Genomic DNA, 23,083 nt, shown 5'->3' with positions numbered 1-23,083 from the left:
TATATATATATTGTATGTAGGTTTTAAAATTCATTCTCTTCTGACAGTGGTGCAATCAGGAGAGGACCAAGGGGTAAGTACTCACCTAAAGAAATTTTTAAAAAGCGAAAACATTGTCAAATTTTAAGAAAAATTAAGAAATGAGTACATGCTTTTTTATTATAAATTTTATAATACAGAACTGGTAAAAATTTTTGACTCTCCACTTAATGTTTCTGAATGCCACTGGCTTCTGGAACACCACATGTATTTTGCATTCATTTTGAATTGATGTTGATCTGAATAAAGCTCTGAAAATGGTCCCCTTTACTTATTCTGTTGGTTTCCTTCAGAATAGCAGTGTTTTATTCTTGATACTTATTGAAATTAACTTATTTAATGAACTGTTTAGAAACACATTTATTTCATTGGGGGATATATTTTCATAATTTTTAATTATCTTTGAGATTCTGAATTTAAGAAGCTTCTATAAATTACATAACACTATTTTTTTATAATTTTTACTACACCTGCATCCTTATAATGCACCATAATGCTACCAACTAGACCACTATAAAATTATGTAATGCTATAACAACACCCTATAGTGAACCTAGAATAAAAATTTCTTAAAAAATTTGTTTCCTCACAAAATATTTAAATGATATAATATTTGCTTTTCTTCANCGATCTTCTAAGTAGGTAACTCGATAACGACCTGTTGTCACATCTATTTCCCGGTCATTAAAATACCAAGTTACTTGTGGTCTAGGATTTCCACTTATTATACATTCAATCGTTGTTGAACTTCCAATAGTTTTTGCAAAGACATCCCTAAGAGGTGCTCTAAATGTAGGTGGTTGAGGTTTCTCTGTAATAAGTTTTATGAAACAAGTACAGTAAGAATCCACTTAATGCTGCATCGATTAATACTGATTTGATATAACGCAGTCTACTTGAAGCTTAAAAAAAACTCAAAATTTACACTAAAAATTTACAATATTCAAATTATTGCAGCATTTCATTGATTATTTCCAAACATGAACCAGTCAGCAAAAGGTGGCAATTTCTTGTAGTGCTGTACTTTCCTTAAATCTATGTTTGATGCAATTTTGGAAAAAATATATCATCATGGATGCCATAGACAATACAGTAGAGTCTCGAAACTCAGCCTAATGTGGACCGAAGGGTGGCCGAGTTTGTGAAAATGCCGGGTTATTGGGAATGGCGTTAAAAAAGTAAGTATGAGCGTTTCCTCAGAAAATACTGTACTGTACTTGTATGTATTGTTTACTTCAGAATACAACAGAGAATAAACTGCCCAAATACCCTTAAACAAAGGAAAAGTACGTCTTTTATGAAGGCATAGAGCCTTTACTACATGAAAATGAAAATTAATGAATACACTGTGTACAGTAATTTACTTGTTAAGACAGACCTCAGAAAAACACTTTATGAGGCATAAAGCTGTCTTTATCATGAAAATTAATTAACTAAGGTATTTTTTGCCCTGCCAGGGTATGGCCGAGTTATCTGGAGTGCCGGGTTATCGAGTGCCGAGTTTTCGAGGCTCTACTGTATTAACTTTGCTTGGCAAGAATTAACTGATAAATGCATGAAAAAAGTATGGAAGAAGTTATGGCTGAAGGTATCTAAGAATTCTCAACGAGAAGAACCTATCACTGTATCATTAGGTTGACCAAATCGTCAACCTAATCAATACAGCAAGTCTAGGAGGTGTAGACAAGCAGGATATTGAGGAGTTACTGCAGGTTTCTGGTGAGAGCCTTTCCAACAATGACCTTCATGAACTGGCAGAACAAGGAATTCATGTAGAACTGGAAAACAGAGATTCTGAAAAGGAAGAACCCAAGAAATTTCCCTAAAGATTTGCTTAGTAAAAGTTTGGTAACAATAACTGAAATTGTTGATCAAATTGTAGCGAATGATCCAGATTTTGAAAGAGTGCAAAAGCAAGACAAGTCGTTTTGGATGTAATCTCTTGCTACAAACATTTGTTTAAGGAAAGAAAAAGTGACAAATGAAACTACACAACTTTATCACAAAACACAAAAATTTCAGAATAGCCAGGACCTTCATCACAAAAATGAACTTTACATTTCTGTGTGCATATGTTTGTGTTATTTAACATATATTATTATGCAAATTAATATAAAAATAACTTAAAATTAAAGTAAAATTTGTTTATTTTTGGTCATGTGTTCCCCTTTCCCTATTTACTCTATGTTAAAATGACCTCATTTAACACTGTGTCGTTTTAGTGGGGGATGTGTTCTTAGACGACAAAGCACTAAATGAAACAGTGTTAAACGAGGTCATTTTAACATTATAATTAAATTATTAAATTAAATTAATTAATTAAATTATAAAATTATAATTAAATTGTTGTAATTATGTTAATTATTATGTGAGAATGTAGTAATATCCATTAAAACATTGGAAAACAGGTTTCACATTTTCCATTACAATTTCTCATTGTGGGTACCTTGTTCACGTGACATGTGTCCAACAGATAATCATTTTCTTCCTATGCTCATTACAACATATTCATTGCCACTCCTTTCACAATAGCCACAATTCTACAGCTTCTGTAAATTACTCATTGTGCACAAAGATGAGCAATTCACCTTTGTGAACTGCAGAATACAAAATGCTTTCTCTGTTGTAGAGTCACCATTTTCATTTACAGTGCTTCCTGGAGGTAGTAACGACAAGATGTTTTAATGCAGATGGAAGATGAAACTCAGACATTTAGTTTATGGTATATATTACATACTTCTTGAAGAATAATTAACATAAATACAGTAATTTAAAATGGTAGCATTCATTTTGGAAGACTATATATATAAATAGAATATATAGATTAAAAAATTGTGCTACTGTGATAAAATTAAAAGCTGGTACCAATATTTTTAATTAAGCATTAGTGAGTATAATCTTAAAATATTAATTTAAAGTTGTAAAAAAATGTATAAAATTTATAATACAGTGTAGCAAATTAATATTAGATTTTTTATATTGAATTAAAAACATTGAATTTAATTTTAAATATAATTAAATAAATTTAAAATAGAATTTATGTATTTATAAAACTTTGCAAGAAATGTCATTATTACAGCTTTTATTTTTACTATTTTGTATTACTAATATATTATTATAGTAAGAAACACAATAGATTTATTATTTATGATAAAGAATAATAAATATCATACACACCTCCAACATATAGGAATGCAGTTGATATTTGTTCACCATTTTCATTTACCGCCTTGCATGTATATCTTCCTTCCACATCATAATCAATTCGAAGAATATGCAGAAGAATACGATCTTCTAAGTAGGTAACTCGATAACGACCTGTTGTCACATCTATTTCCCGGTCATTAAAATACCAAGTTACTTGTGGTCTAGGATTTCCACTTATTATACATTCAATCGTTGTTGAACTTCCAATAGTTTTTGCAAAGACATCCCTAAGAGGTGCTCTAAATGTAGGTGGTTGAGGTTTCTCTGTAATAAGTTTTAAGAAATTTTTTAATAAGAAATAAGTAATCTGTAAAAACCTAATAAAACTATTAATCATCCTCAAGAATGCTCATCATCTTAGGTACAGTACATGAAGTTTTTCTTGTTTTTTTCTAAATCTCTCATTACTTACTCATTACAAAAACAAGAAATTTATATGTGTATATTAAATCTAAATGTTTTCAATCTTAATTTTTATTTTTAGGAATACTAAAAACAATTTGAATAAACATTTTGTTTGAAATTGTTAAATTTCTTAAAAATAAATTCAGTAACAAAAATTCAGTAATAAATTAATTCAGTAACGAAAAATAACAAAATACAATAATAATTCTGTGAGTTTTTTCTAATGATAATAAGTTTCTTAACATTCTTCAGGAATAAAGTCTTTATTGGGAATTTTTTAATGCTTTTTGAAACTGTATAAAGTGTGATAATAATGACAACATTGGAAATTTCTATATGTTTTATTCAGTTTTCTTATGAATATATAAAGTTTTTAAATTAACAAGATATTGACAAAATGGCTTTATACTTTAAAAACTTATAAATGTTTATCAAATTTGAATAATCCGACACTGTCATCATCATCAAAAGCTAGACAATTAATGATAACAATAACTTTAATTTTAGTTTTTTTTTTCATATGAGGGTAGTTTAATTTTTACATAATCAGTAGATTTTCCAATCACTGTAATTGTATTTTATTTAAAAAAAAAATAGCATTATGTGAATAGAAATGGTCATAAGCAGGGGGTCCCCAAACTACAGCCTGAGAGCCAGATCTGGCCCACGATGAGATTTTATCTAGTTCAATAACTAGCTTCTAGATAACTAAAAAAAAAATCACAATTTAAAAAAATATTTAACTTGTATTAAACAATTCAAACTGAAGCCAGGGAGAGTAAGCAATAAGACCACATTTATTTAAAAACAGAGGTCCCATTTTTTTGGAAAATCCAAAACTTGGATAACTACCTAACTGCTTCCCAAAATAAATGATATTTGTAATGTATTTTCTTAATAATCATAGAACCAGAGCCGGTCCTACCATAGGGCGAACGGAGCAGACGCTCCAGGCGCCAAGTCCTAGGGAGTGCCTCAGTAGTAAAGAAAATTAAAAGGTATAAATTAGGGGCAACCAAGGGGGCACCATAATAGGATCTCGCTCCATCTTAAAACAGGCCTTGGGCCGGCACTGCATAGAACCTTATTAAAATTTACATATATAGATATGTGCAATATTAAATCACTCTGGCCCACTGCTGTTGTCAGAATTAGTAATGTGGCCCTCCTCTTGAAAAGTTTGGGGACCCGTGTCATAAATATTAGAAAAAAATATTTGACCATGCAGTATGATTAATTGATTATGTCATTCCAAAATTATGTAATGATACATTCAATACGCAGTAGACCCTTGTTATATTGCTCCTTATTATATCACTCATTCAGATACATTGCATATTTTTTTTCTCCCAAATATGAAAGCGCTTAACCAATAATGGATAGCTGCATTGGTTATATTGTGTCATCTGATATATCACTTGTTTGCTTTGTCTCCCTACATGCACGATATAATGATGAGCTACCTTATTGTTTTTATACATGACAGACTACTAATTATTTATAAAATACAAACACTCAAAAGTAGCTTTGTAACTACTAAATTATATTCTAATAAAAGCATGCTAAGAAATAATGCAGTAACATTTGATCTTACTTAATATATATTAAGCTAATGTATATAATTTTGATTATTACATATAAGCAATTGCTTGTATGTATATTATGGAACAAATAAGATGCTCAATGCAATAATTGTTATTTATTTCAATTCATTTAAGTCATTTAAATAAACTAATTTTTCAACAGTGTGCTATGCACAGAGTGGTCCATAAGTCAGATAACCATGACATCAATTACACAATTACATTTGAATTACATGAACAAGTTATAAAAGAACTTTGATACATTTTTTTAAAGTATTGTAATTTATGAGTTAAAAACAAATTATTTCATTTTGAGAAATTAAGGTTCTGCAATGGTTAACTGACTTTTGGACCTAGGGATGCATTAACAGATACACAACCAAGTTGCTTTTGCCTTCTAAGGAACCTCATCTCACTGCTCATTAGTAATATTTTTGTACTATATCTGTATTTGTATAATGCCTTCCTAGTAAAAATATCATTTCACCATTTTTAAATATCAAGTGATAGCTCAAAAATCTCTTTAGATATGATGTTTTAAATGACCAAATGATGAGGTATTATATCATTTGATATAACTAATGATATGATTTCAAATGACCAAATAAATAATGTGACATGCTATGAAATGATGGTATCACTTGTTATTGAGTAATGTCATTTGAAATCAATCGGAAACCATTACAAAAATGATATCAAGAGATATTGTGTCTAAGATGATTTTCAGACAGTTTCAAATGAAACAAGTGCATTTTTACAATATTTTTCAAGGTATTTTCAAAAGCTTCTAGACATGATATCAAATGATGTCAATTGCAACAAGTTACTTGACATTATTTCAAAAATTTAAAGTGCACAAAATATTTTAACAGATGAAAATAAATAATACATCATGAAAACACTAAGTGATATCTTTCCTATCATTTGCCAAATACAACATGATGTCAAATGTTGTTATATCGTATCATGTCTTGTCATTTGAAATCATGTACTGTACCATTAACACACAACTTCAAATGATATTTTTACTAGGGAGCTCTAAAGAAATTGGGCTAGGACTCTTAAAAAGTATTTAAAATAGCCATCCGTACCACTCTATATTATTAGAGATTTACGTAAATTTTAAAATTAAAGATAAGTTTTAAATTACTTATCTATATAAAATTTAGAACTTAATTATAGATTATAAATTACAGTAAGTAGAAAACCTATCCTACCAGCTTCTCGTTTCCTTGTTTCTTCATGAACTATCCAATCAGGTTTCTTTGGAGTATATTCTACATATTAAATATTAAATATTTTAGTAATTCTGCTATAGAAAGTTAGTTTTAAAAATAATTTTTAAAAGTTTCTTCACTCACACAACATGACACTGACTTTTTATATGAATGGAAGAATATTGTGTTGATGTATGAACAATATTGATGTTTGAATGTTTAATGTAAAATAATGACAACATACAATTTTTTTATAAAAATAGTTTTATTAAAATATATTTCATACAAAGTATTTAAAAAAAAAAATCCATGAGTTATTCTGATGCTGTGCTAAAAACTTTTAAAATAAAATTATTTATTAAAAGATAAAAATATTAAAATTATAAAATGTTATTAAAAATAAAAAACATATATAAATTTAAAATAAATGAGAAAATAAATTCATCTTATTTTCTTGAAATAGTTGTAAATATCTTGTATTGATTGAATGCTAACTTTGGACTATATGAAGGATGTTGCAGGATCTTCCAATTCCTCTGCGCCAACCACAGTTTGGATTAATTTGACCTGTGGAGTATAGTCTAGATTTAGCCCCCTTGGATTTTCATTTATTCAGACCTTTAAACANTATATATATATTGTATGTAGGTTTTAAAATTCATTCTCTTCTGACAGTGGTGCAATCAGGAGAGGACCAAGGGGTAAGTACTCACCTAAAGAAATTTTTAAAAAGCGAAAACATTGTCAAATTTTAAGAAAAATTAAGAAATGAGTACATGCTTTTTTATTATAAATTTTATAATACAGAACTGGTAAAAATTTTTGACTCTCCACTTAATGTTTCTGAATGCCACTGGCTTCTGGAACACCACATGTATTTTGCATTCATTTTGAATTGATGTTGATCTGAATAAAGCTCTGAAAATGGTCCCCTTTACTTATTCTGTTGGTTTCCTTCAGAATAGCAGTGTTTTATTCTTGATACTTATTGAAATTAACTTATTTAATGAACTGTTTAGAAACACATTTATTTCATTGGGGGATATATTTTCATAATTTTTAATTATCTTTGAGATTCTGAATTTAAGAAGCTTCTATAAATTACATAACACTATTTTTTTATAATTTTTACTACACCTGCATCCTTATAATGCACCATAATGCTACCAACTAGACCACTATAAAATTATGTAATGCTATAACAACACCCTATAGTGAACCTAGAATAAAAATTTCTTAAAAAATTTGTTTCCTCACAAAATATTTAAATGATATAATATTTGCTTTTCTTCAGATAATAAAAAAAATAATTTATTTTCTCATTTATATTCAATCTCAATATATATTACAACTAAAATTATAAATGTATGTTAAATCATAAAGAAACAATCCATATTTTTATTTCCATAATTTAAATAACTAAAAAATGTATGAAAAAAAGTAAATTAAGAAATACAAAATTTAAAATTAAATTTATTTAAATAGTAATAAATCATTTGGATAACATTACTCTTTCAATATTTATCTTTGTATAAGTGAGCTTGTGATTTATTTCTTATACACAATAAAGTTTCTCACTCTAGTAAACTGATTGCTAGTTTCTAGAAAATTCGGGTTTTCTTTAAAATAATAATTAGATTTATCATTATCACAAGATAAACAGAAAAGATAGAAGTAAAATGTTTAATTATTATTTTTGACTGTAAACTTATTAAATAAGTTTACAGTCAAAAATAATAATTAAACATTTTACTTCTATATTTTATATAGAATCTATAATCTGAACAACTTGACTGTAAACTTATTAAATAAGTTTACAGTCAAGTTGTTCAGATTAAAAATATAAAAAAATTTTTGGCAAGTTTTATTTATCGTTAGCTTTTATATTTTTAATTTGGATAAAAGGATTTTTTTTCTAAATTTTTTTTTGCAACAGCTCTCGTTTTTTATTGTTTGTTATATTTTTTTATGTCTGTTTTTTATTTAAAACATGATATCTTAATAGCAGATAAAACATTTTTATGTCATTATATCAAGTACTTTAAGTGTAGCACTTAATAGGTAATGTAGTTTGACAGCTTTTTCCTATCTGTTAAGCAATTTTTCAAGGCAGTTGTTGTAACTGAAAGCGTACTTAAATTATTTTCCTGTTTTAAATTTCATGTACAGTAATTCTTTGTTTTAGTTTTGTATTTTCTGATGTTGAGTTGACAGGGCTGAGTGATATACAAAAATATATATATATATATTAAGTCTTGAATTATTTTACAAATTGATGGAAGCAGGAGAAATGTATCACCAAATTTAAACATTACTGTTGGAGAGAGTGAACTAATGTAAGTGTCTTAAGGTATAAATTGTTATATTTGATTAGAAATTTACATTAATAATAATAATAATAATAAACAAAATATTGTATTTTAGGGATTCAAATCCATTCAGAATACTTCAATAACTGAATGATCAAAAGAAGATATTCAGAACGATGAATTTAGAAATTACGAGCTGATAAGATTGACAAAGGTAAACTAATAAAATAGCTACATTAGTTTGCTTAAACTTAAAAGTAGACAAACTTCATAGAAGAAAATTGTTAAGAATATGCAATGTTTCCATAAGTTTTACACTTCAGTCTCTAATTATACTTATTTCCATTTTTTTCTTTTAGATCAATTTGTCAATCTTTCAATAACATATTTTGCATATAATAATAGACAGATTAAATACTTTTACATATTATTTGTTAAATTTCATCTTTTATTTTAAAGCATAAATTAAAAATCATTTAATTAAAAACTACTTTTTTGTTGATCATAATTAACATATATATCATCAACAGTTTATCTTATTTTTGAGTTTCTCCTTTAAGTTTATAAATTTGGTTATTACTTAAAAATTATATTACATAATTTATTTTTTTAAATTTTAAATATTACTCCTTAAATTTATTAATTTTAAATGTCTTCCAACTTTCAATAAATACTTTTATTAGCTAAGATAAGTTAAATAAAATATAAGTAGTTTTGTTTTTAATCTTAATATGTAATTTTAAAGTTTTACACTTCAGTCTCTAATTATACTTATTTCCATTTNATTTAACATTATAATTAAATTATTAAATTAAATTAATTAATTAAATTATAAAATTATAATTAAATTGTTGTAATTATGTTAATTATTATGTGAGAATGTAGTAATATCCATTAAAACATTGGAAAACAGGTTTCACATTTTCCATTACAATTTCTCATTGTGGGTACCTTGTTCACGTGACATGTGTCCAACAGATAATCATTTTCTTCCTATGCTCATTACAACATATTCATTGCCACTCCTTTCACAATAGCCACAATTCTACAGCTTCTGTAAATTACTCATTGTGCACAAAGATGAGCAATTCACCTTTGTGAACTGCAGAATACAAAATGCTTTCTCTGTTGTAGAGTCACCATTTTCATTTACAGTGCTTCCTGGAGGTAGTAACGACAAGATGTTTTAATGCAGATGGAAGATGAAACTCAGACATTTAGTTTATGGTATATATTACATACTTCTTGAAGAATAATTAACATAAATACAGTAATTTAAAATGGTAGCATTCATTTTGGAAGACTATATATATAAATAGAATATATAGATTAAAAAATTGTGCTACTGTGATAAAATTAAAAGCTGGTACCAATATTTTTAATTAAGCATTAGTGAGTATAATCTTAAAATATTAATTTAAAGTTGTAAAAAAATGTATAAAATTTATAATACAGTGTAGCAAATTAATATTAGATTTTTTATATTGAATTAAAAACATTGAATTTAATTTTAAATATAATTAAATAAATTTAAAATAGAATTTATGTATTTATAAAACTTTGCAAGAAATGTCATTATTACAGCTTTTATTTTTACTATTTTGTATTACTAATATATTATTATAGTAAGAAACACAATAGATTTATTATTTATGATAAAGAATAATAAATATCATACACACCTCCAACATATAGGAATGCAGTTGATATTTGTTCACCATTTTCATTTACCGCCTTGCATGTATATCTTCCTTCCACATCATAATCAATTCGAAGAATATGCAGAAGAATACGATCTTCTAAGTAGGTAACTCGATAACGACCTGTTGTCACATCTATTTCCCGGTCATTAAAATACCAAGTTACTTGTGGTCTAGGATTTCCACTTATTATACATTCAATCGTTGTTGAACTTCCAATAGTTTTTGCAAAGACATCCCTAAGAGGTGCTCTAAATGTAGGTGGTTGAGGTTTCTCTGTAATAAGTTTTAAGAAATTTTTTAATAAGAAATAAGTAATCTGTAAAAACCTAATAAAACTATTAATCATCCTCAAGAATGCTCATCATCTTAGGTACAGTACATGAAGTTTTTCTTGTTTTTTTCTAAATCTCTCATTACTTACTCATTACAAAAACAAGAAATTTATATGTGTATATTAAATCTAAATGTTTTCAATCTTAATTTTTATTTTTAGGAATACTAAAAACAATTTGAATAAACATTTTGTTTGAAATTGTTAAATTTCTTAAAAATAAATTCAGTAACAAAAATTCAGTAATAAATTAATTCAGTAACGAAAAATAACAAAATACAATAATAATTCTGTGAGTTTTTTCTAATGATAATAAGTTTCTTAACATTCTTCAGGAATAAAGTCTTTATTGGGAATTTTTTAATGCTTTTTGAAACTGTATAAAGTGTGATAATAATGACAACATTGGAAATTTCTATATGTTTTATTCAGTTTTCTTATGAATATATAAAGTTTTTAAATTAACAAGATATTGACAAAATGGCTTTATACTTTAAAAACTTATAAATGTTTATCAAATTTGAATAATCCGACACTGTCATCATCATCAAAAGCTAGACAATTAATGATAACAATAACTTTAATTTTAGTTTTTTTTTTCATATGAGGGTAGTTTAATTTTTACATAATCAGTAGATTTTCCAATCACTGTAATTGTATTTTATTTAAAAAAAAAATAGCATTATGTGAATAGAAATGGTCATAAGCAGGGGGTCCCCAAACTACAGCCTGAGAGCCAGATCTGGCCCACGATGAGATTTTATCTAGTTCATATTGCTTCTAGATAACTAAAAAAAAAATCACAATTTAAAAAAATATTTAACTTGTATTAAACAATTCAAACTGAAGCCAGGGAGAGTAAGCAATAAGACCACATTTATTTAAAAACAGAGGTCCCATTTTTTTGGAAAATCCAAAACTTGGATAACTACCTAACTGCTTCCCAAAATAAATGATATTTGTAATGTATTTTCTTAATAATCATAGAACCAGAGCCGGTCCTACCATAGGGCGAACGGAGCAGACGCTCCAGGCGCCAAGTCCTAGGGAGTGCCTCAGTAGTAAAGAAAATTAAAAGGTATAAATTAGGGGCAACCAAGGGGGCACCATAATAGGATCTCGCTCCATCTTAAAACAGGCCTTGGGCCGGCACTGCATAGAACCTTATTAAAATTTACATATATAGATATGTGCAATATTAAATCACTCTGGCCCACTGCTGTTGTCAGAATTAGTAATGTGGCCCTCCTCTTGAAAAGTTTGGGGACCCGTGTCATAAGTATTAGAAAAAAATATTTGACCATGCAGTATGATTAATTGATTATGTCATTCCAAAATTATGTAATGATACATTCAATACGCAGTAGACCCTTGTTATATTGCTCCTTATTATATCACTCATTCAGATACATTGCATATTTTTTTTTCTCCCAAATATGAAAGCGCTTAACCAATAATGGATAGCTGCATTGGTTATATTGTGTCATCTGATATATCACTTGTTTGCTTTGTCTCCCTACATGCACGATATAATGATGAGCTACCTTATTGTTTTTATACATGACAGACTACTAATTATTTATAAAATACAACCACTCAAAAGTAGCTTTGTAACTACTAAATTATATTCTAATAAAAGCATGCTAAGAAATAATGCAGTAACATTTGATCTTACTTAATATATATTAAGCTAATGTATATAATTTTGATTATTACATATAAGCAATTGCTTGTATGTATATTATGGAACAAATAAGATGCTCAATGCAATAATTGTTATTTATTTCAATTCATTTAAGTCATTTAAATAAACTAATTTTTCAACAGTGTGCTATGCACAGAGTGGTCCATAAGTCAGATAACCATGACATCAATTACACAATTACATTTGAATTACATGAACAAGTTATAAAAGAACTTTGATACATTTTTTTAAAGTATTGTAATTTATGAGTTAAAAACAAATTATTTCATTTTGAGAAATTAAGGTTCTGCAATGGTTAACTGACTTTTGGACCTAGGGATGCATTAACAGATACACAACCAAGTTGCTTTTGCCTTCTAAGGAACCTCATCTCACTGCTCATTAGTAATATTTTTGTACTATATCTGTATTTGTATAATGCCTTCCTAGTAAAAATATCATTTCATCATTTTTAAATATCAAGTGATAGCTCAAAAATCTCTTTAGATATGATGTTTTAAATGACCAAATGATGAGGTATTATATCATTTGATATAACTAATGATATGATTTCAAATGACCAAATAAATAATGTGACATGCTATGAAATGATGGTATCACTTGTTATTGAGTAATGTCATTTGAAATCAATCGGAAACCATTACAAAAATGATATCAAGAGATATTGTGTCTAAGATGATTTTCAGACAGTTTCAAATGAAACAAGTGCATTTTTACAATATTTTTCAAGGTATTTTCAAAAGCTTCTAGACATGATATCAAATGATGTCAATTGCAACAAGTTACTTGACATTATTTCAAAAATTTAAAGTGCACAAAATATTTTAACAGATGAAAATAAATAATACATCATGAAAACACTAAGTGATATCTTTCCTATCATTTGCCAAATACAACATGATGTCAAATGTTGTTATATCGTATCATGTCTTGTCATTTGAAATCATGTACTGTACCATTAACACACAACTTCAAATGATATTTTTACTAGGGAGCTCTAAAGAAATTGGGCTAGGACTCTTAAAAAGTATTTAAAATAGCCATCCGTACCACTCTATATTATTAGAGATTTACGTAAATTTTAAAATTAAAGATAAGTTTTAAATTACTTATCTATATAAAATTTAGAACTTAATTATAGATTATAAATTACAGTAAGTAGAAAACCTATCCTACCAGCTTCTCGTTTCCTTGTTTCTTCATGAACTATCCAATCAGGTTTCTTTGGAGTATATTCTACATATTAAATATTAAATATTTTAGTAATTCTGCTATAGAAAGTTAGTTTTAAAAATAATTTTTAAAAGTTTCTTCACTCACACAACATGACACTGACTTTTTATATGAATGGAAGAATATTGTGTTGATGTATGAACAATATTGATGTTTGAATGTTTAATGTAAAATAATGACAACATACAATTTTTTTATAAAAATAGTTTTATTAAAATATATTTCATACAAAGTATTTAAAAAAAAAAATCCATGAGTTATTCTGATGCTGTGCTAAAAACTTTTAAAATAAAATTATTTATTAAAAGATAAAAATATTAAAATTATAAAATGTTATTAAAAATAAAAAACATATATAAATTTAAAATAAATGAGAAAATAAATTCATCTTATTTTCTTGAAATAGTTGTAAATATCTTGTATTGATTGAATGCTAACTTTGGACTATATGAAGGATGTTGCAGGATCTTCCAATTCCTCTGCGCCAACCACAGTTTGGATTAATTTGACCTGTGGAGTATAGTCTAGATTTAGCCCCCTTGGATTTTCATTTATTCAGACCTTTAAACAAATCTTTTGGCAGGGAAATTCTTTGCAGATCAGGAGGAATTGGAAGACACTGTTCTGGACTACTCGAGCAACTTGACAACAGTACCATGTAAAGATGTTCAAACTAGTGTCATGTTAGGATAAATGTCTCAATGTTTACAACAATTATGTCAAGAAATAAACAAAAGTATGTAGTTTTTGTGGAATGTATTAAATATTTTCTGTAATTATAAATGTTAGTGTAATTTTGGCCTGTACCTTTAATATCAGACTCCCCTTGTAAATACTCCTAAAAAGAAGTAAAGCATGAACATAAATTTATTTATTCTAGAATAAATTTATTGTAAATGGATTTGTAAATGAAGGTGAATTGGAAAAAACAACATATTTTCCCAAAAGTATCACCTAATTGCTACTGATTACATATAGAACAGGGGTGGCAAACCTATGGCATGCGTGCCCAAAGTGGCACGTAAGGAGAAATCATCTGGCATGTATCATACAATTTCTGTCTTTTTCAATCATCTTTTCAGTTTATCACCTGATCATCCTTTTTTTAATCAGCGTTTTACATTTATTCTAATTAAAGCATATTCGTTTAATTTCTTTAAATATCTTTATTCGAAGTCTGAAACTTTGACACGCATAAACATCTCTAAAGCTAAGTATGCTTACAATATGGCACACAAACACAAAAAGGTTCACCATCCCTGATATAGTAGATATCACAGCAGATGCATTCTTAGCACCCAAGCACAACATATATAATTGTGCATGTTTTAATAGCATGATAATAGAATAGTCATTTTTAATATTAGTATAACATTTAATTTTAATTATTTGTTGTCTATTATAGCACCTATATGTGTGTACCATAATAAATATATGTTTTATTGAAAAAATTAGTATATCTATTTAATATTTTTCTTCTTTATGTTTTGTACATTTTGATATTTCTATTTTTTATTGAAATTATGAACTTCTATAAGACATTTTACCATTTTTATAAATATCAAGAAGAAGCAACTGCTTTAAGGAAACCAAAAGTTTTTGCCAAGGAGAAATGTTTTCAGATCTTTATTCAGATAAGAACATATTTACTGTTATTACTAATTTTGTATTATAAGATTGTTTTTGGTATAATTTTGTTTATTATATNTAAAGCTCTGAAAATGGTCCCCTTTACTTATTCTGTTGGTTTCCTTCAGAATAGCAGTGTTTTATTCTTGATACTTATTGAAATTAACTTATTTAATGAACTGTTTAGAAACACATTTATTTCATTGGGGGATATATTTTCATAATTTTTAATTATCTTTGAGATTCTGAATTTAAGAAGCTTCTATAAATTACATAACACTATTTTTTTATAATTTTTACTACACCTGCATCCTTATAATGCACCATAATGCTACCAACTAGACCACTATAAAATTATGTAATGCTATAACAACACCCTATAGTGAACCTAGAATAAAAATTTCTTAAAAAATTTGTTTCCTCACAAAATATTTAAATGATATAATATTTGCTTTTCTTCAGATAATAAAAAAAATAATTTATTTTCTCATTTATATTCAATCTCAATATATATTACAACTAAAATTATAAATGTATGTTAAATCATAAAGAAACAATCCATATTTTTATTTCCATAATTTAAATAACTAAAAAATGTATGAAAAAAAGTAAATTAAGAAATACAAAATTTAAAATTAAATTTATTTAAATAGTAATAAATCATTTGGATAACATTACTCTTTCAATATTTATCTTTGTATAAGTGAGCTTGTGATTTATTTCTTATACACAATAAAGTTTCTCACTCTAGTAAACTGATTGCTAGTTTCTAGAAAATTCGGGTTTTCTTTAAAATAATAATTAGATTTATCATTATCACAAGATAAACAGAAAAGATAGAAGTAAAATGTTTAATTATTATTTTTGACTGTAAACTTATTAAATAAGTTTACAGTCAAAAATAATAATTAAACATTTTACTTCTATATTTTATATAGAATCTATAATCTGAACAACTTGACTGTAAACTTATTAAATAAGTTTACAGTCAAGTTGTTCAGATTAAAAATATAAAAAAATTTTTGGCAAGTTTTATTTATCGTTAGCTTTTATATTTTTAATTTGGATAAAAGGATTTTTTTTCTAAATTTTTTTTTGCAACAGCTCTCGTTTTTTATTGTTTGTTATATTTTTTTATGTCTGTTTTTTATTTAAAACATGATATCTTAATAGCAGATAAAACATTTTTATGTCATTATATCAAGTACTTTAAGTGTAGCACTTAATAGGTAATGTAGTTTGACAGCTTTTTCCTATCTGTTAAGCAATTTTTCAAGGCAGTTGTTGTAACTGAAAGCGTACTTAAATTATTTTCCTGTTTTAAATTTCATGTACAGTAATTCTTTGTTTTAGTTTTGTATTTTCTGATGTTGAGTTGACAGGGCTGAGTGATATACAAAAATATATATATATATATATTAAGTCTTGAATTATTTTACAAATTGATGGAAGCAGGAGAAATGTATCACCAAATTTAAACATTACTGTTGGAGAGAGTGAACTAATGTAAGTGTCTTAAGGTATAAATTGTTATATTTGATTAGAAATTTACATTAATAATAATAATAATAATAAACAAAATATTGTATTTTAGGGATTCAAATCCATTCAGAATACTTCAATAACTGAATGATCAAAAGAAGATATTCAGAACGATGAATTTAGAAATTACGAGCTGATAAGATTGACAAAGGTAAACTAATAAAATAGCTACATTAGTTTGCTTAAACTTAAAAGTAGACAAACTTCATAGAAGAAAATTGTTAAGAATATGCAATGTTTCCATAAGTTTTACACTTCAGTCTCTAATTATACTTATTTCCATTTTTTTCTTTTAGATCAATTTGTCAATCTTTCAATAACATATTTTGCATATAATAATAGACAGATTAAATACTTTTACATATTATTTGTTAAATTTCATCTTTTATTTTAAAGCATAAATTAAAAATCATTTAATTAAAAACTACTTTTTTGTTGATCATAATTAACATATATATCATCAACAGTTTATCTTATTTTTGAGTTTCTCCTTTAAGTTTATAAATTTGGTTATTACTTAAAAATTATATTACATAATTTATTTTTTTAAATTTTAAATATTACTCCTTAAATTTATTAATTTTAAATGTCTTCCAACTTTCAATAAATACTTTTATTAGCTAAGATAAGTTAAATAAAATATAAGTAGTTTTGTTTTTAATCTTAATATGTAATTTTAAAGTTAATATTGTCTTCTTAGTTTTCAGTCAATTAATTTCCATTATAATAATGTTTTTAAAATTTTATTTGTGTTTTTATTTTTGCTCTTTGACTAATAAGAGAGCTGCTTTTCATGCCCATCATAGGCTCAGCCAATTCCACAATGGAATGGTTGGGTGACAAGCAACAGCAACAAATCCCAACATATATGGATCAAACTATCTATAGAAATTTCTGAGGTTTTTGACCTACTTGAATCTTGGTTCTATATAATGGCAGACTAACATCTTGGCCAGCTATCATTCATTCATAATAATGCTTTAGAATGTTCAATGAATTTTATTTAAACTTTATACAAAATAATTTGCCAGATTTTTTTCATTGAACTATATTAAGGCTAATTAATAATCCAAAACAGAGCATTTTGACTAGAGATGGCAGTTAAACTGTCATATCAGAATAAATTTAATAATTAAAAATAAATTAATTATTAAAGTTATCATGAGATGATAACTTTACTAGCCAAATTACCTTGTTTTGGATTATTAATTAGCCTTAACAAAGTTCAATGAAAAAAATCTGGCAGATAATTTGGTATTAGAAATATAGGGTTATGTATGTTGTTATACATGTATTTAAAATTTATTCTTATAAAGATACTGTCTTCTCTTTTATTCTTATAAGTTTTATTCAATATCAGTCTATCAGGTGGATTAGAGTTGATCAAAAACAGAGAAGAAATAATTCTTATTAACATGGAGAATTTAGAATTTCATAATTTAAATGACTTTTATTATTATGGTCATTTCAGATTGAATAATTTATTATGGAAAATTGTTATAGAAATTCTGCTACAGAAAGGTATATGCTTATATATCTGCTAACTTATTTCCATAATAATAATGTGAAAACTTAATATGTATGAATGAATAGAAAAGAAATATTAATTTACTGTTTGACAAAAACTTTTAAACATCTTTGTTGAAATTTTTATAAAACTTATTATATATTGAAGTGTAATACAAAACTTATTGAGAATATGAGATGAGGTGTAGATGATTAAAAATTAAATTTTAATATTTTATATGAAGTAAATGAGATATTAAAATTCTATTTATAAAATTATTAAGTATTAACCATTTTATTTTAATTACAGTTTAATATTTAACTATAACACAAACTTTGTTTCTTTTTTCTGATCATTTTTAATGTGTAGATACTGTTGATGGGGAGAATTCTCCTTGAAAGTCCTTAATGAATTTCTTGAGTTTATATTCATAGAATGAAATCTACTTTTTTCATTTTATAAATACTGTTTTAACTTTTTATATTTAAATAAGTCATGATTTGTTTTATACTGATAATTATAATGTAAATAACTGTAATTTATCAAAATTTAACATGTGAAGAAACATCTACAAAGTAATTTACATAAAAAAGCTAACAGTTGTATTAATGTATTGATAGTAATATAATATTATGGTTTAAATATAGGTTGACATTCAAAAATCCAGTCATCGATAAGTCAGTTCCTTCAGATTTCTGGAATGGATTTCGAAGTGCATTTTCAAATTTACCATGTTGGCACGCCACTGTTTTCTGGAGGCACCTAAATAAAATTCTGTAGAACTGTTCTTTTATTTAGTTGATGAGCATTATTTGCTTTTCATTTAGTGTTTAATTTTCTTTCTTTAAAGAATTATACAAATAGTCATTTTCTGTTAAATATGTACATCATATATAACCATAAAAAATCCAGCACTCTTCAGGTCTGGAGATCACCAGATTTTTAAATGTTAACCTGTACATCATTATGTAAAAAACAATTTTTTGAAAATAATCAGGTAATACAAATATATATTGTTTACTTTTATTTATTATCTGTAGCTTTAAATTCATGAAAAAAAAATTAAATCATAGTCTTGCACTTACACCATTTAATATTTGTTCATAAATTTAGGTAATTTTTGTCTAGTTCTAAATTCTAGTCTAAAGCTTTTAAGAATTTTTCATTGTCACTTGTATGCTGAACTTATGTTCTATTTACTCTAAAACGTACAACATTTAGAATTTTTTATAATTAAAGCCATCTTATGAAATGCATTACAATATCTTATCTTAATAACAGATTTCTAATTACTATCATTATAGTCTATTTCAGTGTTTCCCAACATGGGGCCCACACCCCACATGGGGGCAATTGGATTGTTAAGGGGGGCAATTCGAAAATGGACTCGTCCAGAGTTTAAGTTAACTGTATAGCCGCTGTATATGTTAGGGGGGCATAAGAATATTAGAAAGGCTTAGGTGGGGCATAGCACAAAAAAAGGTTGGGAAACACTGGTCTATTTTGACGTTAACAGTTTCAGCTTTAGCTTTAGCTTGACTTTGGTTTATTTTTGTAAATTTTTTGCAGATTTGACCTGCATTTGATTTACACAATTATCTCAAGCAAATTTATAAGATTAATAATTAATGACAGGAAATATCTTGCAGTAAAATTTAGAAACTAAATACTGTCTTATTTACTCTTTTGATTTTTATCTTTTTACTGCTGATATCAGAGCTTATCTATGAATTTTAATATTTTGTAATTTTATATCTGATCTTTTCATACTTAATATTATTTAATTCTGAAATTCCATTCACTTCAATCTTTCCACTAAAGTGAAAAAAATTTTTATGATATACCAGTATGTCAGAAGAGAGTTCCTTGGTGTCTCATTTGTTTCTTGATAGTAGTTTTTGATCTTTGTATTACTAACCAATGTATGATCCAATGAATTCAAGTTTTTTTATTGGTGCAGGCCAGTTTACAATATGGATCTTGACAGTTATGTTTTCTTTTCTTATTTGTACAGAATAATTCATGATGTCAAGATTCCATAATGTAAAGAAACCCTCATTAATTGATTGGCAGATTTCCCTTGTGTTGTGTTGTCTTATCCCATCAAAACAACCTTCTTCAATAGGGATGAAGGAGTAGCATATGATTGATCACGTTTTTATAAATTCCTCATAATATTTGGTACATTATTTGTTCTGGTACATCACATTACTTTCTAACATTAGTGAATAAAAACATACTTTATACTTTATACTTTAGTATAATACTATGTTAGATTCTATAAAAAAAAACTTGTAAAAAAGAAAAAATTATAATTTCTTTTCATGCATTTCTAAATGAGAAGTAAATAAAGGAAGCTTGTAGATATGGATAAAGCAGAATTATTTCTGAAAGTTTATTACTCAAATTATTCAAGTTTTATAAAAAATATTTCATCATTAAACAAGCAATACATTCATCAATGATTGTTTTGGTTATTTCTGATAATAAGACTAGAATATCCAACTAATATATTAGAGGAAAGCCTAGTCAAAGGAACTGATCTACATTCAACTGTAAAAAATGAGAAATTATTCTTTATTTAATTTAATCTAATAACAACCAATTCTTCATCTCAGCTGTCTAACAAAGATTCTATTTAAGAAATTGATTCATAATCACTTTCAAAAAATAAATAACCCAATTCCAGATTTGATATGAAACTCCTAAGAACAAGAAGCTAAAGTCCCACATTGTTTTTTTTTTTCTTCATCTTTTACCTCTTTCTCTTGTCTCTGTGGACACTAAGAGGACCTTTTTAACTTAATCATACCCATGATAGGTTTGGTCAGACTCACAATGGAGCAGTTGGATGATGAAAGATAGAGCCCAACATATCCAAGACAGATTATTCTCTGAAAAATTCCTGGGAGTTTTTGACTACCTGAATTCTATGCTGGATCTCCCATAGTAGTAGGCTAAAGCCTTAATTGCCTTGGCCATCCAGCTGTCAAATCTCACCATTGCATCTATTTAACCAACTGTATAAAACTATTTAAAAGTTTAGAAATATGTGTTTATCCTTATTAATATTTTTAAAAATAAACTGTTCTATCCTTAATTTTTAAATATTGACAAACATTTTCTCAATTCTTCTCATTTTCTCTCTTCAAAACCTAATATGTATTAAACTTGAAGATTGGCAGAGATGATCTGAAGACATTATCCAATATATAAACATTTTTTTTCAGGTAAAGCATTGTTATAAGAGGTTAACTTTAATGGATTTATTAATCTTTCATACTTCTTTATGTGTTATTTATTTATTNTATATAAATTTAAAATAAATGAGAAAATAAATTCATCTTATTTTCTTGAAATAGTTGTAAATATCTTGTATTGATTGAATGCTAACTTTGGACTATATGAAGGATGTTGCAGGATCTTCCAATTCCTCTGCGCCAACCACAGTTTGGATTAATTTGACCTGTGGAGTATAGTCTAGATTTAGCCCCCTTGGATTTTCATTTATTCAGACCTTTAAACAAATCTTTTGGCAGGGAAATTCTTTGCAGATCAGGAGGAATTGGAAGACACTGTTCTGGACTACTCGAGCAACTTGACAACAACAGTACCATGTAAAGATGTTCAAACTAGTGTCATGTTAGGATAAATGTCTCAATGTTTACAACAATTATGTCAAGAAATAAACAAAAGTATGTAGTTTTTGTGGAATGTATTAAATATTTTCTGTAATTATAAATGTTAGTGTAATTTTGGCCTGTACCTTTAATATCAGACTCCCCTTGTAAATACTCCTAAAAAGAAGTAAAGCATGAACATAAATTTATTTATTCTAGAATAAATTTATTGTAAATGGATTTGTAAATGAAGGTGAATTGGAAAAAACAACATATTTTCCCAAAAGTATCACCTAATTGCTACTGATTACATATAGAACAGGGGTGGCAAACCTATGGCATGCGTGCCCAAAGTGGCACGTAAGGAGAAATCATCTGGCATGTATCATACAATTTCTGTCTTTTTCAATCATCTTTTCAGTTTATCACCTGATCATCCTTTTTTTAATCAGCGTTTTACATTTATTCTAATTAAAGCATATTCGTTTAATTTCTTTAAATATCTTTATTCGAAGTCTGAAACTTTGACACGCATAAACATCTCTAAAGCTAAGTATGCTTACAATATGGCACACAAACACAAAAAGGTTCACCATCCCTGATATAGTAGATATCACAGCAGATGCATTCTTAGCACCCAAGCACAACATATATAATTGTGCATGTTTTAATAGCATGATAATAGAATAGTCATTTTTAATATTAGTATAACATTTAATTTTAATTATTTGTTGTCTATTATAGCACCTATATGTGTGTACCATAATAAATATATGTTTTATTGAAAAAATTAGTATATCTATTTAATATTTTTCTTCTTTATGTTTTGTACATTTTGATATTTCTATTTTTTATTGAAATTATGAACTTCTATAAGACATTTTACCATTTTTATAAATATCAAGAAGAAGCAACTGCTTTAAGGAAACCAAAAGTTTTTGCCAAGGAGAAATGTTTTCAGATCTTTATTCAGATAAGAACATATTTACTGTTATTACTAATTTTGTATTATAAGATTGTTTTTGGTATAATTTTGTTTATTATATATATATA

The 23,083-nt window shown here is 26.6% G+C and overlaps 1 protein-coding gene and 1 long non-coding RNA gene across 2 annotated transcripts in view; both read right to left on the bottom strand.

Annotated features, from left to right (window-relative positions):
* Positions 1-23,083, bottom strand: part of LOC111628011 (titin-like) — a 235,651-nt gene that overhangs the window by 113,429 nt on the left and 99,139 nt on the right. The window contains 5 exon segments of the mRNA XM_023371728.1: positions 698-850; positions 3,217-3,510; positions 6,452-6,511; positions 10,443-10,736; positions 13,676-13,735. Coding sequence (XP_023227496.1) covers positions 698-850; positions 3,217-3,510; positions 6,452-6,511; positions 10,443-10,736; positions 13,676-13,735 — 861 coding nt within the window.
* Positions 3,244-6,724, bottom strand: LOC111628022. Its single transcript, XR_002757103.1, has 2 exons — positions 6,452-6,724; positions 3,244-3,510 (listed from the first exon to the last, which is right to left on the bottom strand). It is a non-coding gene; the product is annotated as an uncharacterized LOC111628022 (long non-coding RNA).

Source organism: Centruroides sculpturatus, unplaced genomic scaffold (assembly GCF_000671375.1).
Source record: "Centruroides sculpturatus isolate CEXI.00-Female unplaced genomic scaffold, Cexi_2.0 scaffold545, whole genome shotgun sequence".
NCBI classification, from domain to species: domain Eukaryota; kingdom Metazoa; phylum Arthropoda; class Arachnida; order Scorpiones; family Buthidae; genus Centruroides; species Centruroides sculpturatus.
The sequence above is the reverse complement of the archived record's forward strand: the minus strand, read 5'-3'. Positions and strand labels throughout refer to the sequence as shown.